Source organism: Pseudoliparis swirei, chromosome 18, assembly GCF_029220125.1.
Source record: "Pseudoliparis swirei isolate HS2019 ecotype Mariana Trench chromosome 18, NWPU_hadal_v1, whole genome shotgun sequence".
Taxonomy (NCBI): domain Eukaryota; kingdom Metazoa; phylum Chordata; class Actinopteri; order Perciformes; family Liparidae; genus Pseudoliparis; species Pseudoliparis swirei.
In genome coordinates this window covers 7,030,687-7,050,432 of record NC_079405.1, presented here as the reverse complement: position 1 = coordinate 7,050,432, position 19,746 = coordinate 7,030,687, and the positions used below count along the sequence as shown (strand labels likewise).

At 43.2% G+C, this 19,746-nt stretch overlaps 1 protein-coding gene across 1 annotated transcript; it reads left to right on the top strand.

The window, feature by feature from the left end:
- The first annotated feature begins 4,942 nt into the window (after positions 1 to 4,942).
- Positions 4,943 to 19,685, top strand: pkp1b (plakophilin 1b). The gene is made up of 13 exons (XM_056436873.1): positions 4,943 to 5,236; positions 6,324 to 6,418; positions 7,751 to 8,202; positions 9,233 to 9,374; positions 10,307 to 10,514; positions 11,357 to 11,525; positions 13,802 to 13,919; positions 14,803 to 14,979; positions 17,492 to 17,662; positions 18,095 to 18,248; positions 18,464 to 18,650; positions 18,828 to 18,912; positions 19,282 to 19,685. The coding sequence occupies exons 1-13, from the start codon at positions 5,047 to 5,049 to the stop codon at positions 19,354 to 19,356; spliced, it is 2,223 nt and encodes a 740-aa protein (XP_056292848.1). The 5' UTR covers positions 4,943 to 5,046; the 3' UTR covers positions 19,357 to 19,685.
- Positions 19,686 to 19,746: the final 61 nt, after the last annotated feature.

Genomic DNA, 19,746 nt, shown 5'->3' with positions numbered 1-19,746 from the left:
CTCGTGTGATTCTCCTACATTCGCTGCATCCCTTGGATGGGGGGGATCCTGGGGGATTCACATCAGGCGGTGGTGGGATTGACTTGTGGATCCCACAGAAGGAGCGGGGGGGTTGGCCCCCCCTCCCGGGATGGGGCGGTTTGGTGGGAGTCACCTTGTGTGATTCTCCTACACCCCATCCCGGGGTGGGGTGGGGTTCACAGAAGGGCGGATAGGCTCGGAGAGCCTATCATTTAACACCGGCACGCACCGTGTCTCAATGGCTGCGTGACACAAGCAGCCTTAAATCAGATTATATATATATATATATACAGGACTGTCTCAGAAAATTAGAATATTGTGATAAAGTTATTTATTTTCTGTAATGCAATTAAAAAAACAAAAATGTCATGCATTCTGGATTCATTACAAATCAACTGAAATATTGCAAGCCTTTTATTCTTTTAATATTGCTGATTATGGCTTACAGCTTAAGAAAACTCTAAAATCCTATCTCATAAAATTTTAATATTTCCTCAGACCAAGTAAAAAAAAAGATTTATAACAGCTGAGTGTTTGTCAAGGCTCAGGAAACCCTTGCAGGTGTTTCGAGTTAATTAGACAATTCAAGTGATTTGTTTAATACCCTACTAGTATACTTTTTCATGATATTCTAATATTTAGAGAGAGGATATTTGAGTTTTCTTAAGCTGTAAGCCATAATCAGCAATATTAAAAGAATAAAAGGCTTGCAATATTTCAGTTGATTTGTAATGAATCCAGAATGCATGACATTTTGTTTTTTTAATTGCATTACAGAAAATAAAGAACTTCATCACAATATTCTAATTTTCTGAGACAGTCCTGTATGTGTGTGTATGTAGATATATATATATATATATATACACACACAAATGAATGGGCTGTGTCTCAGCAGGATAAGTATATTTGTACATATGTACATATATATATATATATATATATTAGGGCTGTGAAACGATTAAAAATTTTAATCGGGTTAATCACAGGTTTTTGTGGATTAATCATGATTAATCACATATTACCTATATTCTCAGTATATTTTGTGAGAACATAGAGATTTATGACAAAAGACGGATATATACATTTATACATTCTTCTATACAATGGTGCTGCAACTCAGCAGTTATTTAGCAGTTTTCTTCCATATGGAACATTAACACATCTTCATCCTAAACAGAATGTTTAACCCTCCTGTTACCTTTCGGGTCAATTTGACCCCATTCAATGTTTAATGTCGGTGTTCTTTGGGGTCAATTTGACCCCAGGCTGTTTTTCACTGTGTCAAACATATAAGAAATATCAACTTTTTTATTTATTTAAAGGGCTATTTAGGTAGTCAACAAACAAACATAAAGTACCTCACACTTAAACTTGGGAAGCAATATTAATTCTAATAATTTTCTGGAGGTTTTAATTGCTGGGGTCAAATTGACCCCGAGGGTAAAATATGTTAGTAAATGTAAAGGTAACAGGAGGGTTAAACAGAACATTTTTCTCTTGTTTGTCAACCATTAACTCCACCATGATGCAATCTAAAGGCCTCTAGTCTTCCTCTAGCAGCTGCTGAGGCAAACTGACTGTGTGGGTTTTCTTCATGAACTGGGCCGTGATGAAAGGGACGGCGGGGACACCGCTGCAAAGCTGAAACCTCACCGACACGGACACGGGGACAGATTGACAAGTGACTTTTTTTGCTCGGTCCCGATGCGCGCGCACGGAGCTCTGTGGCGCGCGAGACGGAGATCGATAAGTGTTAACGCAACGCGAAGAGACAGAAATGACATGCTGCTGTGGAGATACGATCAACAACAGACGTTTAGTTTAATAAAAGAACAAAGACGTGCAATAGAGAACATGTCAGGGGCCAATCTCTTTAATGTCATGCGATCTGCCAACACTACGCCGCGATCGACTGGCAGGTCGCGATCGACGTGTTGAGACCCTGATCTACAGGAAGTAAAAGTCGTAACAAGGTTTCCGGAGGTGAACCTGCGGAAGGATCATTACCGATGAACAGACCGTCTGCATGAGAGCGGACATAGTTCAGATTGAAGTGGTGTATTGGAAGCTCATTTTGCAAGTGACTTTTTTTTCGTCCCGACGACCAACAACAGACGGATTGGAAGCTCATTCTGCGCATGCGTTAAATGCGTTTAAAAAAAAACTAGTTAAACCTGTAATTGAATTAACTGAGTTAACGCGTTATTTTTCACAGCACTAATATATGTGTGTGTGTGTGTGTGTGTATGTGTGTGTGTGTTTCAAAGCCAAGGGGGTTTCACCTCAAACACACATCTGTAAAGTTATGTAACTCTATAATTGCTCAAACTGAAGGAACTTTGTATCATCTGGTTAGATACTGACAAAAAGCCACATAGCCGTGTGTCATGATCTGGAGTTTGTGTCTTGTTTTGTGTCTTTGTTTGAAGTCCTTGTGTCGTCTGTCTCCCTGTGATTGTCTGCCCTGGCCCTGATTGTTTCCTTCTGTGTGATTGCTGGTCCCGCCCTCATTGTGTTCACCTGTGTCTCGTTCCCCGTTGTCCAATCACCGCCGCCTGCCTGTGTATGTAAACCCTGTTGGTCTCATTCCCGGTGTGGATTCGTACTGTTTGGTCTGCGTTTTTGTCGTTCTGGTCTGGTCTGGTCTGTGATGTTTGGAATTAAATATTAGTTTGTGCAGTAATGTCGGCATTTGGGTCCTGCTTTTTGAGTCGTGACACCGTGTATAATCAATACTATCATGGCTATCAAGTGTTGAAAAATTGTTTTAAAAGTTTTAGTTATTACTATTATAGATAAATATACCAATATCGTATTTATGGTATCATACGTATTTATGGTATTGTATTGAATTCTGGTATTGTGGTAGTAGGCTATCATGATATTTATGTCAGGTATTGTATCAAATATCGTGACAACCAGGTAGAGGCAGCACAGACTCAAGGCTCAGCAGAGCACAAGACTTGAAGACTTGTTCAGGCCAAAAAGTTGGTTCATGAATGACCATATTATATATCATGACAATTTATATTTATTACTATTATTATAGGGCCCGATCACTGACGTAGTGAGAATGGTGGACCTATTGTTCTCTTAAAATGTTTATTTTTAATGTAGATTTGTGGTCAGAACAATCAAATGACCGTAGTTCATACAACATGTGGCGACAAAAAAAAGTCACCAGCACTCCCCCCCCCCCCCTTGTCACCTTTTTCACTCGTGAGTTTGCAGGCATGTTATTTACACAGATGACACAATCCCTGAACACACAGCATACATATTCCCTCCAGTTGATCCAGAATGCTGCAGCTTGTGTACTCACTCACATTAAGAACAGAGGTCACATGACTCCTGTACTAGCTGCTCTGCACTGGCTCCTTATAGCATCAATAATCGCTTTTAATATTCTACTCCTCACCTATGAAAACCTTGGTGATGCTTCTTCATGCCTTAAGGAGCTTGTAGTACCATATTGCGCCACTAGAGGGCTGCGCTCACTAAATGCGGGGCTACTCGTAGTTCCTTGAGTCTTAAAAAGTAGAATGGGAGCCAGAGCCTTCAGTTATCAAGCTCCTCCTCTTTTATGGAACCAGCTTCACCTTCAGTCCGGGAGGCAGACACAGTCACCTGATGTAGACTTAAGACTTTCCTCTTTGGTAGTCTTATAATAAGTTTGGGCTGAATCTGGTTCACCTGGTCCAGGCCCATGGTATGCTCCTATAGGCTGCTGGGGGACGAGTTCTTCCTGATCCGATGTGAGGTCAAAGGTCAGGGATGTCATATGTGTACAGATTGTAAAGCCCTCTGAGGAAAATGTGTGAGTTTGGGCTATACAAAATAAACTGAATTGAATAAGTTGTATGCACAATAGGCTACACTAGACCTAATGCAAATAGGCATGAGTTTTATTCCAGTATTTTCACAAAAGATGTGGTTTTGTTATTTGAATGGAGAGAATAATGAAATTGTGTCGTAATCAGAATATCATTTACATTAGTGGTTGTTTTTGGTGGAATATGGAAGAGATATTTAAACATCTCTTTTGTAACCCTGGCCTTTAAAATATCAGTCGGTATATCATGTTTGTTTCCTACTTTTACTGCAGAATGCATTTTCAGCAAAAGCCTTTTTTTGCATGATATTTTAAATTGTATTGTAAGTGTTTTACTTGCATATAATCCTATTGCCTTCCATTACCCGGCTTTTGCATTTCTGCAAAATGCGTACGTGAAACTAAAAGTTATGCATTCAGAAAAGGTACAGTGAAGGACTATCAGTCAAATATACATACAAAATTAGTATATAAAGTAAATAGAGGGTGAAAAGTAGCTTAGTACATGGACTGAATCACTGTAGGCCTCCTGCAGTAAAATGTATAAGTGAAACACTCTTTACTTGTACTGATCTATATTTAGATGGACATTATGTTTTACTACACCACGGTGCATATTGATTTTTACAGATAGTTGCTTTTCACCTTTAAAAATTAAATGTAAAAAAATTAATTGCACACTACACAAACAAAAGACAAATCCTAGAATTGATTTTCCATTAGTTCAGCATAACTTTCTCCCTCTTCCCTGCTGCATTAATCATCACAAGGCATCCAGATGTGTCTCTTGGTTGGGAACCACTGGACTAAATGACCTCCAATATAAAGTGAAGCAACCAGCCACGTCAGCAAAATACTATATTATGGATTAATCTGCATTACACCTCTAGTTATTTATGGGCCTGATAGTGCTGAGAGTCACCAATAACACGTGTTCTATTACATGAGTATAGGATGACTTTATGTATTTATGGTGTATTGCCACTGTTTGCTCATGGGGTATAGGTCACGTGTTTGCCAAGACCAGAGAGAGAAAGGTGGTGAATTGTGTTTGGATGGGCGCGGTCTAATGGCGCAGGGCAGGGCAAGGTGCGCGCTCCCTCCCTCCTTTCCTTCCTTCCTTGCTTCCTCTCTCCGGTATCTCCCGTCACTGCGCAGTGGAGGAGCTTCACGCGCACCGAGAGAGACACGCGATGACTCTGGAGCCCATGAAATCGGCCCTCTCCATCGGCAACGTGGAGCACACGTCGCTGGCGCTGCCGTCCGGACACCAGTGCCGCTCGGCCCAGCAGCGCGTCCTGGAGCAGGTGCAGACGATCCGGAGGATCCGGTCCAGGACGTCCAGCAGCGGCAGGACCGGATCCACGTCGCTCTCCCCGACATGTAAGAGCGACGAGTCCAGAACCACACGTTTTAGAAGTTTTTTTTTTTTCTTCTTCTTTTTTTTCTAATGTTTGGAGATGAATGTGATTTGTGTGGATCTCGTTCCTCGATCGTCTCGGATTCAGTTCTGGACGTGATGACGCAGTCCGGGAATAATTACCCCTCCGACACAATGGAGACACAGCTCTGGTTGCAGAGGTGGATTTCCTTTGTTAAAGAAGCAGCTCCTGTTAAATGGAATGTGCACATCATTATCATGATTCACTTGGAATAGTCCAAATAAGTAACTGACCAAAAATGGGGCAATAATTTCACTTCATGTGGTGGTGCGTTCAAGGGACTTTCACTGAGGTCCTGCCCAGTTGCACCTGTTGCTCTTTATCGAGCTTTATCTGTTTGATTATTTATCTATTTAAAACAAATAGTTTTAATTTGACTTCACCCCCCTTTGGCAATTTTAAAGAAGACTTTGACAACAAATATTTTTTAGACTTTTTATGTTTGAGGGAATGTAATTCACAGGAAGTGCAATAAAAAAAAAAAACATGAACAGTAATAACAAAACGTTATAATTAACCAATTTTAGGGACCCTGTTTTTGGTTTGTGGTCATGTTTATGGGGGCGAGGGGTCGTCGGTGCACTCTGTAAGTCTAAAATCATAATTATGGTACGTTTCTAAATCACATTAAGTGACCTACAGGAGATACATATGAATTTATTAAAGAAAAAGGAAGAAAAAAACAGAAGATTCTTGAAACTTGAAACCAGTCTGTATCTGACATTTGGGATGAAACAAGTCATTTAGTTAATTTAATTTAAATGTCCATTGCAATTAAATAGAGTTCTATCTAAATATAGGATACAAGTGGTTATTGACTGAACAATGACAACAAATAATGCAGAATATCAAATAAGATTGGCAGTGTGACCTTTACAGGCGTATTAAGCAAACATCTCTACCTTCTTTGTGTGGTTCCTCTTCAGGGCCTCAGACTGCTGTCTTCAGTCCACAGTGGTGTTAGACATTGCTCTCAGGTTGAACTGTGTGTATGATAACAGCTGATAACCTTCCTCATGTCTCCTCAGCTCCTTTGTATGACTCCATAGTTGTAGAAGCTCTGAAGTCACAGGCCAACACGTCTAATGGAGGCCTCTTCTTCGGGAACGGCTTTTCTCAAGCTGTGAGTTCTGGAGCGTCTCTGTATTCTGTTGTTTTTCTTTATTTATAGTCGTGGATGTTCTCAGGCGGAGCCTCTGTGAGGGTTTTATCTGAGATTTCACGAAGACACACATTCAACTGTGTTTTGTAAAGGATGAGTACAGACGTCATGTTTTTGAATTTGTATTATTTTTCCTTTTTAAACACCAAGAGATGGATTGGATATAGATTAGGGCAGACTCTACTGCAGGCCTCTTCAACTAGCTTGAGTTTAACACTGGCCCGCGCGACTCTCACTAGCACCCCCCCCCCCCCCCGTCAACAACTCATCAATATTCTGTGCGGCCCTCACACCCCCTGTGATTTTCTTATTCGGCCCACTTGCTACTGAAGTTGAATAGCCCTGCTCTACTGCCTACTTTTTATGCCAAATATTTTCAGAATTAATTGATTGTTTTGTCTGTAAAGTCTCCGAAAATTGTTGTAACACGCCGACGATAGTCGCCAAGATGGTGTCCGAAAATTACTCGTTTCATCTGAAGTAATTGTCCAAAACCCCCAAAAATGTATTTACTGTCCTGAAGGACAAAAAAAAGTAGCAAATACTCCCATTTGAGAAGCTGTAACAAGCAAATATTTGGCATTTGTGCTTAAAAAAGGCTTACAACTATTCTTAAAATAGTTGCAGGTATACTTTGCTAATCAATCAATCAAATAATTCTTTCCACTTTAAAATGAATTTATTCAACCTGACAAAGTTTATAATTACCTTCGCATTGAAAATGCGGAAGGTTATGTTTTGATCGCCGTGTATTTATTTATTTATTTGTATGCGTGTTACTCACATAACTAAAAAAGTATTAAACCGAATCGCATGAAATTTGGTGGGATGATTGGTTATTATCCGGGGACCATTTCATTCGATTTTGGGAACGATCGGGTCAAAGGTCAAGGTCATCAAAGGGTCAAAATCTTCTTTTTTCCATTGCGCGGTCAATTTCTATCCAATTGGCATGCAACTAATGCCAAAATGTTCATAATTCTATGCCCAATCTTGTGGTATGCGAAGGTATGCGCTCTACCGAGTGCCCGTTCTAGTTGTTTGTGTATTTCTGAGATCCTGCCCTGGTCTGGGTGAATTCCAACTGACTTGTAACTTCCAACAAGTGGCATGTCACCACTGTGTGATGCATCGGTTCTGATTATAAGAAACGGAATCAGAGATGAAGACCTTTCTCCCATTTCTTCCACAAAAAATCAACATCAAAACAACCTGTTTCCAGATCCATCCAGACCATCTGTCTCCTCACCCCCCAAAACAATATGCATTTCTCTCTGCTTGGTTTTGCTGCAGCTCATCCAAGAGAAGAACGGCAACCGTCGCTCCGTCCACAACACGAAGGGCTCCAGCGTGAAGAGGAGCACAGCCTCCACCTATCAGAGCAAGAGCTACGCCCCCGCCGGTCAACCCAACACCAGCCGCAGCGACTCCGACCTGATGTGGCAGCGCTCCGCGACGCAGCGCTCGGCTCCCCCTCAGAGGATGCTGTCCACCAGGGGCACCGCCAAGACCAAGAGGGCCACCGCTCGCTTTGTGACGAGCGCCGCGCCCCCCACGGCCGCCGCCGTCGGCGCCCAGCCTCGGCAGCAGCAGCAGCAGCAGCAGCCGCCGCCGTACCCGGTGAACGGCACCGGGGGGCCGAGCCGGCAGCACAGCCAGTTCGTGAGCAGCCTGGTGAACCTGACCAAAACAGCGCAGAGGTCTCCCGTCAGCGAGAGCGTCCCGAAGAGCAGAGAAGATTCTGGGTGAGTCCAAATTGACAATAACCATGTGGACATTTCCTCAAAACTGTACAATTTCCGGGCACAGCCAAAACATATGGGAACGGTGGACATTTACCGCCCCACATTTCCCCCAACATGGTTGAGCAATAAACAGACATTTGCTTGTAATTTGGGGAGGAATAAAGAATCTAACTATAATTATTTTCCAACAATGTTCTCTCCAAGTTTGCCCAGATGTTGAGGATTGTTTTATCCTCCAAATATCAAACCATTTATCCTCTGAAATATTCACACCGAGTTCCTGTTCCCACTTCAGTTTGACATCAAATGTTGTATTTCCTCCTTTTTACCTTCGCATTGAAAATGCGGAAGGTTATGTTTTGATCGCCGTGTATTTAATTTTTATCTTTTATTTTTATTTATTTATTTATTTATTTGTATGCGTTTTATTCGCATAACAAAAGAAGTTTTAAACCGAATCGCATGAAATTTGGTGGGATGATTGGTTATTATCCGGGGACCATTTGATTAGACTTTGGGATCGATCGGGTCAAAGGTCATGGTCATGAAAAGGTCAAAATCTTCTTTTTAATATAGTTCGGTCAATTTCTATCCAATTGGCATGCAACTAATGCCAAAATGTTCATAATTCAATGCCCAATCTTGTGATATGCGAAGGTATGCGCTCTACCGAGTGCCCGTTCTAGTTCCATCATATTTTGATATAAAGTTGATATGTTTCTAGATTTCTTTGAGTTGTAAGCTCCTATTACAGTTCTAATTATCCCATTTCTATCCCCAAGTTAATGTTGTGCTTTATTTATCTTAATTGTAGGTATCTGAAGTGGTCCTGGTTATTTCGTGAATATTTATATTTCAGCTCCTCACGACACTTCCATCTTTAATAACTGTGCATAGTTCTGTTGTTCCATACGGAGTCCATTGTTTAAACCTCTGGTCGCCAGCACATGGAATAAAATGTCTTTCATAGGTCATCCATCGCCGGAGCTCTTCTCCTAATCTATATTTTCGTACTGTTTTCTTCAACCAGGTTAAACGGCAACAGTGGATTGGCTGATATCACGATGAAGGAGGCGGTCGAGTATCTTTCCAGCGATGATGAGACGTACCAGCACTGCGGCGCGTCCTTCATACAGCACAACACCTTCATCGACGACAAGGCCAAAGAGGAGGTGACGAGTCTTGTTGCTTCCGACCCCAGATTCAGTGTTCAGATCTCCACAAATGGGATAAACGTACCGTTCCCGCCGCAAAAAAAATGAACATTCAGCCGTAGCCCACTGACCCCACGTCAGCCAGAACCTCTTCATGACGCTCTGATACCCGCAGAGCTCCTCGTGCTTGGATCTGTCATTTGAATCCCGCATATGAACGTCTCTTAACCCTCCTGTTACCTTTACATTTACGAACATATTTTACCCTCGGGGTCAATTTGACCCCAGCAATTAAAACCTCCAGTAAATTATTAGAATTAATATTGTTTCCCAATTTTAAGTGTGAGGTACTTTATGTTTGTTTGTTGACTACCTAAATAGCCCTTTAAATATATAAAAAAGTTGATATTTCTTATATGTTTGACACAGTGAAAAACAGTCAAATTGACCCCAAAGAACACCGACGTTAAACATTGAATGGGGTCAAATTGACCCTAAAGGTAACAGGAGGGTTAAACAAGTTATTACAGGATGGAAACGCACATTGACGGCCCACCGCTGAGCCTGAATATAAATTAAAAAAACATTAGAACATCTTAATGGAAAGTTCAACCCCCAAATCCCCAAAATCATATCTTTCCTCTTACCGGTCGTGCCATTATGCTCACAACAGCATAAATATCTCACAATAGTAATACATATTCAGGTCGCTTTAAGGATATCTTTGACCTGCAGTAAATATGTTTTTTTTTGGAGAATGTCGGGGGGGGGGGGGTCCCTAGGGGTCTCTGGCCGCCCTCTGGCTCCCCAGCCTTGCCGTCTAGTATCATCTATGTAACTCTCTTGTAATCCGTCTTAGCAAATGAAAGACACGTCCGACTCCTTATCATTTGGACATTCTGGTTAATTATGACGGCGCTGAGCATCCGGCGCCTCTCTCCCCCCCGCAGGTGTTGAAGCTCAACGGGGTCCCTCCTCTGGTGGGTCTGCTGCGCAGCTCCAGTTCACGCGTGAGCGAGACGGCCTCGGCCGCCCTCCGCAACCTCTCCTTCAAAAGCAACGGCAACAAGGAGGAGGTGCAGCGCTCGGGGGGCATCGCGGCGGCTGCGGCTGCGCTCCGGGACACGGATTCGGTGGAGATACAGAAGCATCTGACGGGTACCAGTTAGTTAGACGCATCCGTACGCACAGAGGACGTAACCCTGTTTAAATCCTCCTGCCAATCACTGAGCCGTCCTGGAGTGCGGCAAAGTGCCAAAACCACCTCAGCTGGATGTTGTTGTTTTAGACTGAAATGTGTCAAATAATTAATCCTACTAGGATTTTAATCTAAACATTACAAACGGTCGGTTAGAAAGATGACGTTTTAGTCACACGCTCGGGTTTTCCCATCATGAAAACGTTGGTTAGAGTCGTGTTCTTGACCTTCATGACCTAATGACCTTTTAATAATGATAATGAGCTTCACTGCAGCCCTCTGCTCCTTCATAACTGAGGCTGGGTCAAATGCAGAGAAGGATTTCCCCACAGGGGATCAATAAAATTGTACATTTCTTTCTATTTCTTTTTTAACCCTTGTGTTGCCTTCGGGTCAATTTGACCCGATTCAATGTTTCACCCTCCTGTCGCCTTCGGGTCAATATGACCCGATTCAATGTTTAACCCTCCTGTTGCCTTTATATTTACTAACATATTTTACCCTTGAGGTCAATATGACCCCAGCTATTAAAATCTCCAGAAAATTATTAGAATTAATATTGTTTTCCAAGTTTAAGTGTGAGGTACTTTATGTTTGTTTGTTGACTCCCGAAAGAACACCGACATTAAACATTGAATCGGGTCAAATTGACCCGAAGGCGACAGGAGGGTTAAATATTGAATCGGGTCAAAATGACCCGAAGGCAACACAAGGGTTGAACCATAATCAAACATATAAAAATCGACATGACATAATGATTTTTATATCCCCCCCTCCCTTTTCGTTTTTTTTAACCTTCCAGGTCTCCTGTGGAATTTGTCCTCGGCAGACGGCCTGAAGCCAGAACTGCTCAAGAGCGCTCTGCCCGTCTTGATGGAGAGCGCCATCCTGCCGTACACAACCGGACCCGACCGGACCGGCCGCAACAGCCGGGACCCCGAGGTCTTCTTCAACGCCACCGGGTGTCTCAGGCAAGCCGATACCAATCATGCACCGGGTGGAATTGTGTAGCACATGCTGTCGGAGAGATATATTTTAGCGCGACTCTGATGATGCGCGTGATCACATATTTTTAAAGATGAAAGCGAGGTCAGCAGAAAAGTGGTTGGCATCCAATAGCAGGAAAGGCCTGAGTCAGTCGTATTTGATGTGAATGTATACGAATGAGACCGGAACACGGAGCGATACTGAAAGCTCCTCGCTCGCTCCCATCAGTCGTCTTTCTGCTGCTCGCTCTCACGCTCTCCACAAACTGCTGTGAGGGTGGGGTGAGCGGGACCGAGGCACACGTGTCATATTTGAATAAGATTGAATATCAACACAAGAAGTCATTTACTCGGCGGCACGGTGGCTCAGTGGTTAGCACTGTCGCCTCACAGCAAGAAGGCCCTGGGTTCGAATCCCGGTCGTCCCGGTGGTTCCAGGTCCTTTCTGTGTGGAGTTTGCATGTTCTCCTCGTGTCTGCGGGGGTTTACTCCGGGTACTCCGGTTTCCCCCACCATCATAAAGACATGCACCGCAGCCTCACCCCGGTTCGTATGGATGTGAATGAATGTTGGTGGTGGGGGAGGGGCCGTAGGCGCTGATTGGCTGCCTCGCTTCCGTCAGTCTGCCCCAGGGCAGCTGTGGCTACTGATGTAGCTTACCACCACCGGGATGACTGTGTGTGTGTGACTACTGGACTCTGGACTGTAAAGCGACTTTGGGTGCCCTGAGAAGCGCTATATAAAATAAATGATTATTATTATTACTCAGCCGCCAGCTGACTCGGTACACTGGCATGAAAACAGTTTATTTTAAAACAACAACCCAGTCTTCAGAGTTGTTGGCAGAACTTTGAAGCCATTTACAAGGATATCGTTTGTGATTTTTAGAGTATGCTGTTCGCGTACATCATTTAGCAGACGCTTTCATCCAAAGCAACTTCAGAGAGCATAAGAGCATCAACCAAGAGGACAAAATCAGAACAAGAATCCAGAAAGAACATTTCCTCAAGAAAGTTGAACTAAGAAAGTACCATGAGTATTACCATGAGTAATACAATAAGTAATACAATAAGTAGTACCATAAGTAATACCATGAGTAATACCATGAGTAATACAATGAGTAGTACCATGAGTAATACCATGAGTAATACCATGAGTAATACAATGAGTAATACCATGAGTAATACCATAAGTAATACAATGAGTAATACCATAAGTAATACAATGAGTAGTACCATAAGTAATACCATGAGTTATACCATGAGTAATACCATAAGTAATACCATGAGTAATACCATGAGTAATACCATGAGTAATACCATGAGTAATACCATAAGTAATACCATGAGTAATACCATAAGTAATACCATGAGTAATACCATAAGTAATACCATGAGTAATACCATGAGTAATACCATAAGTAATACCATGAGTAATACCATGAGTAATACCATAAGTAATACCATGAGTAATACCATGAGTAATACCATAAGTAATACCATGAGTAATACCATAAGTAATACCATAAGTAATACCATGAGTAATACCATGAGTAATACCATAAGTAATACCATGAGTAATACCATAAGTAATACCATGAGTAATACCATAAGAAATACCATGAGTAATACCATAAGTAATACCATAAGTAATACCACGAGTAATACAATGAGTAATACCATGAGTAATACCATAAGTAATACCATAAGTAATACCATAAATAATACCATAATAAGAGCCATTTAAGTGCCACTGAAGTGCTTCTCTGTGTTTTCATCCAGATAGTCGGAGAGTTTATTGAGCTGTAAGATTGTGTTCCTCGTATTCCTCTGATCTTCACAACCGATATTATTGATTTCCTTGTGTTACAAAACTTCCTTCCTCCATGCCTTCCATTTCTTTCCGGAACCTTAAATCAGCGTTTCTGTCAGAGTTAATGCTTTAAAAAGAAGAATGAATAAAAGGAGCTTCAGGAGTGTCTGAAGGTGTTTTATTACTCGTGAATGTTTACTACCGCCATCACATCCGCGGGTGCAGGCGGTATCGGCGTGTTGGTCACACGGCTCTCATGTAAAACATTCACTGACCTCCGATATTATTCTGGGAGGGCTGGCGGTGTTTGACTTATATTTCCCCGAGCGAGCGAGATTGCTCTTGCGTAACTTTTAAGGCGAGACTGTACTCCCGCTTGCAATAATTCCTCTTTCCTGGAGGACAACACATTGTCGATGTTTGACTTTGTGACGTTTCGTTTCAAACAGAAACCTCAGCAGCACGAAGCAAAGCAACCGACAGGCGCTGAGAAAATGCAGAGGTCTGGTCGACTCTTTGGTCGGCTACGTTCAGACCTGCGTGGAGGCGGGAACACCAGACGACAAGGTACGACAATCTGTTTATGCTCGGCGCTCTCTGTCTGTCTGCGATTTTATTTTTTAACCCTCCTGTTACCTTTAGGGTCAATTTGACCCCATTCAATGTTTAATGTCGGTGTTCTTTGGGGTCAATTTGACCCCAGGCTGTTTTTCACTGTCAAACATATAAGAAATATCAACTTTTTAATATATTTAAAGGGCTATTTAGGTAGTCAACAAACAAACATAAAGTACCTCACACTTAAACTTGGGAAACAATATTAATTCCAATCATTTTCTGGAGGTTTTAATTGCTGGGGTCAAATTGACCCCGATGGTAAAATATGTTAGTAAATGTGAAGGTAACAGTAAGTAAGTAAGTAAGTAATTTATTTTCCATAAGTACATACATAATGTGTACATACTGGCATACATTAACAGAAAAAAAAATGTACGAATGGAGGACCGTCCAAAGACCGAGGTCTGTAGGCTCCTCTGAGATGAGGAGTTGGACGGCCCCTCCCCTAACCCTTTCACCCCCCCCCCCCCCCCCCTACCAACTACTACTACAGGCACACAGACAGTACACACACATATGGATGAAAACATAAAATGTCGTACAAGCAGGAGGGTTAAAGCTGGGATAACGGGTCACCAGAGAGCAAGATGCTCAATTTCACACACAAAGTTATATAAGGCAACAATATAAAAAAAGTACAAAAATTCTTTAGTCTTTAAATTTAAATTGGCCTCTTGTGTTTAATTTTCCTGTGGCAAAAATGGGATATTGGAATGTGTCTGTGCTCTAAAAGCAGTGACATATGTTACATTTTCTACCTCTCTTCTGTTATGTATAAATATATATAAATGACTGGCTAAATATCTCTGTGTTGTTCTCCTTGTTGAAACAGTCCGTGGAGAACTGCGTGTGCATCCTGCACAACCTGACGTTTCAGCTGGAGGCCGAGGTTCCGGTTCTGTTCAGCCGGATCACGCTGTTGGCGAAGGCGGCTAACACGGGCCTCGGCCAGGCCGACGCCGGCCCCATCGGCTGCTTCAGCCCGCAGAGCAAAGCGGCCGCGCACGAGGTGAGACCGCGGAGACGAGCCCGCATACCGGTGTCGAACACGGCCGCGGAGAACGTTTGAATCCTTGAAAGTGTTTCAGTTTGTCCAGACAGAATCTGCCAGTGTGTGTGTGTGTGTGTGTGTCAATTATTGCTACTCTTTAGTGTGTGTTTGTGCTAGTTATGCCCGTAATTACTTTGTAGTTTTTGAAAGGCCTGGAGTGACAGTTTGAGACTTTAGTGCTTAGTGTTGCCTTTTAGCTTTTGTGTTCAAACATCTTCAGCTGCATCTTTTTTGCATTCCTATGACACACTGAGTTTGGCAATCATTCTTATGTTTCCAAAGAAAAAATCCTCCAGTGAAAAATCATGTTATTACCTTCGCATTTGAGAATGCGGAAGGTTATGTTTTGATCGCTGTGTATTTATTTATTTATTTATTTGTATGCGTGTTATTCGCATAACTCAAAAAGTATTAAACCGAATCGCATGAAATTTGGTGGGATGATTGGATATGATCCGGGGACCATTTGATTAGATTTTGGTATCGATCGGATCAAAGGTCAAGGTCAAGGACATGAAAAGGTCAAAGTCTTCTTTTTACCATAGCGCCTTCAATTTGTATCCAATTGGCATGCAACTAGGGCTGCAACAACGAATCGATAAAATCGATAAAAATCGATGATTAAAATAGTTGCCAACGAATTTCATTATCGATTCGTTGTGTCGCGCGATTATTACGGCTCTCAATAAGTCACGGAGTATAAATAAAGTTGAGTTGAGCGCAGAGCGGCGCAGGAGAAACAAGAGCCGAGGGAGAGGAGAGATGGAACGCTGAGTTGTGAGAGCCAATCAGCGCTGAGCTGCTCCTCTGTTGATGAATCTAATTGGCTGCTGCTGCTCACGTGGCGCTGGATGCGGAAGTCCTTCACGTAGTCGGAGACATTCACGGAGCTAAGTGCGCCTACGGGTGACGTTATGAACCCAGACACCAGGGCGCTACATGTCACGACGTGTGTGGCATTTCCACAAGAGTATAACGTAGAAAACGTGGTTATTTATTCCGTGGCGGATCGCGGACAATATTTGTCCACGGAGAAAGGCAACGGAGATAAGCCACGACGCTACTCTTTGTGAGCGCTGCGCTGCGCGTGCAGACAACATTTAACGGAGCGGAGCAGTGCGTGAGCTCTGATCGGGCGCTCTTTTAATTAAGTATCGATACTAAAAATCACATCATTTTTAACGTACGAGTACTTTGTTAGTATCGCTACACCGTGCAGCGTGACAGCAGCAGATGTAGCGGACTAACATTCAAGCTAACCTAACTTCCCAAACGCTGTCGACATCTGAACGCTGATTGGCCGAGACTCGACATGTCCCATCAAAGATGTTTTATTGCGAAGAGCACCACTTCACATTTTTTCCGCGTCTCACTGCAATCTCAACGGCAGCGGGCCAGGTGAAAAAAATAATAAATCTGAACGCGTCTCTGATATTGTTCAGGGGGCGGGGCCACATGGGGACCACTGCTCAGGAGAGGAAAGCTGTCAGTCTGTTTGTGACGGTTCATACATATGCTGACCAGTGAACAGGGTTCATCCACATGCTGACCAGTGGGTCTCCAGGACCTTTCCGTGACTTTAAACCAAATTTCCATGATGAAACATTTTGTGAAAACTCAGTCTATACGTGACAAAGTGAGAAGATGTAGTATTTAAAATAACAATGAGAATTCCAAAGCATACCGTATATATACCGTGTAAATTAACATTTGAATGAAACAAATTTGCATTACTTTTCCAAATATTTTGGGATTTTATTTTTTCAATTACTTTTCTAGGCCTGCTAATAGCCATTTAAAAATTCCATGACTTTTCCAGGTTTTCCATGACCGTACGGACCCTGTTTTGAATAAAGGGTTGAAAATGAATGTTTTTTTGTTTTTTTATCCGATTAATCGATTAATCGATAAAATAATCAACCGATTAATCGATTATCAAAATAATTGTTAGTTGCAGCCCTACATGCAACTAATGCCAAAATGTTCACATGACATCAAGCTCCCCACACTCTCATGCTGCGGCGAAGGTATGCGCTCTACCGAGTGCCCGTTCTAGTTATTATTTATTTCGCCACCATAACAACGACACACAAATGAAAAAAAACTGTTTCATTGTATTTAGCCGAGGCGTTTATCCAAAGTGACTTCCAATCATGTTACATTCATACACGTAGACACAGCTAATGGGAGCGATCACGGTTAAGTGTCTTGCTCAAGGACACGTCGACCAGGGCGGGGGATTGAACCGCCAACCCCCTGATTGAAAAGCGGACCTGCTAACTCTGACCCACCGTCACCCTGTTCATCCATCGCCAACCGAGACACCTCCCCTTGCCTTAGCATTACATCACAGAAGCGTCGCCCCTGCATCGTCCTGCACACGGACACATGATCAGAGCAGCCTCGTCTCGCCTGTGTAATCCTGTATTTCTTCCCCCCACCCCCCCCCCCCCCCTCCCCTCTCGTCCAGCAACACTTTGACTTCCCGGTGGTCGAGGACCCGCAGCCGAGCGGCGCCGGCTTGCTGATCCACTCCACGACGTTGCAGAGTTACCTGTCTCTGCTGGAGACGAGCGAGCGAGAAGAAACACAGGAGGCCTGCTGCGGAGCCCTGCAGAACCTCACCACCCACGACAGCATCGTGAGAACCACCATGTTGTGCTGCTGTTTCACACTGACCGGGATTTGATTATCTTGCAGACTATCCAAAGAAAAAATCCTCCAGTGAAAAATCATGTTATTACCTTCGCATATTTATTTATATGCGTGTTATTCGCATAACACAAAAAGTATTAGACCGAATCGCATGAAATTCGGTGGGATGATTGGTTATTATCCGGGGACCATTTGATTAGATTTTGGGATCGATCGGGTCAAAGGTCAAGGTTAAGGTCATGAAAAGGTCAACATCTTCTTTTTACCATAGCGCGGTCAATTTCTATCCAATTGGCATGCAACTAATGCCAAAATGTTCATAATTCAATGGCCAATCTTGTGATATGCGAAGGTATGCGCTCTACCGAGTGCCCGTTCTAGTGGTAATTATTGTCGTTTTTCCCCTCCGTTTTCACAGGTCTCCAGCGTAATGAGCCAGACGATTGTGCAGAAGCTGAACGGCCTGCAGGTCATCTGTCCCCTCTTAAAATCAAAGAAAGTCAACATGCAGAGGAACATAGTGGGTTTGGTAGGAAACCTAACCAAAAACCCCAACTTGCACAATGCCATGGGTGAGACGCGCGTGGCACAAAAAGCACGTCACCTGCTTGTTGTCGACATAAACACGACGAAGCGACAGATCTATTTAGAGTCCACAGCGCTTCTTTGGTTCCGATTTGAGTCTGCACCTTGAAAAGCCATTTCCGCGATGAATAAACCTTCGGTTTTTACGAGTGTTTGCTCTTGTTAAACACACTTGTGGCTTTTGTTTGCCTTGTTGCTGAAGCTCGTAAAGCCCTCCCCGAGCTGCTGGGCATCCTGAGCGCAGGCACCAAGGAGGGAAATGAGTCCGATGACACGCTGGCCATGGCCTGCCAGACTTCCAACTGCCTGCTTATGAAGGAACCGGAGATGGGCAAGCCCCTGATAAACAAGAAGCTGATTAACTCACTGAAAGATCTCAGCCAGAATGGGTAAGATTGCATGAGAGAGAGAGAAAGAATGTGCCAACTTCAGCCTCGAAACCATTATTCAAGATGCGGGGATTACCCGTGACTCACTGAGGATGGATAACATTCTGAGTGCATGTTTTGATTTTCCTGCGAGTCTGAATCTAATCTTTTAACAAGTTGTTTTCCCTCGATATACAGATATCTCCCCAAATCCAGCAAAGCTGCAGCCCTGCTTCTCTTCAACATGTGGTCCGAAAAGGATGTGCAGAACCTCCTGAAAAAGGTGCGTTGAAGCGTAAACACCCACGAGTGACGGGACCTGTCTGGGTTTTGGGTGTGTCGCCTCTGTTTCTCACCTTTAAACCGCAACAGTGGCAACGCCTCTGGCAGGTATTTGTGAGAAACCGAGGGAGAAAGGTTTGTTTCTCATGGAATGCCAAGTGAGTGAGATGGAGGCTCTTAAAGCGATACTCCTCGAGGATTCCGGTAGGTCGGTCACTTTGTTTTGACACGTGCGCGACCTCGCGGTGCACCGTGACTCCCGTGTGCTCGAAGAAATTTTGCCATTTGGTGCAATTTGGTTCCCGGCGGGTTCGTACACTGTAAGTACCAAGGTGGAGCACTAATTCTGCTTTCCCCATTTGTCTTGCAGCAAGGGATGAATAAGTCCTCGTTTGTGAATGACATCACCACGGCGGCGCACAGGTCGATGCAAGTTGTGGATTAACGGCGGCTTCCGCGGATTGGCTGAAAGCCCTTTCGACAAAAGAGAAACTTGCCGCTGCACATCCCCCCCGGAGAGCAACGAGAACCTGTCTGCTTCTCAAGTGTCTGTTATTGTAAAGTCTGTGCCTGCAATCTGGGACCATGCACTTTCTGTATTAGATATTAACATATGGGTTATCATTTTTTTGTCTGTCTATGTCTGATTTTTGGTCTTTTTTGTTATAAGTTTGTAATAAAGAGTGACCTTTTTTTTCTTTTCTTTCATGTGTGTGTGATTTTGAAATATTTGTCATGTGTCCTTTTTAATAAAGCTGTCACTCCTCGAGCTTCCATGAATAGGAATTAATCACCCGTCATTCGTCACAGTCCCTAATTAGTGCAGAACGAAAAG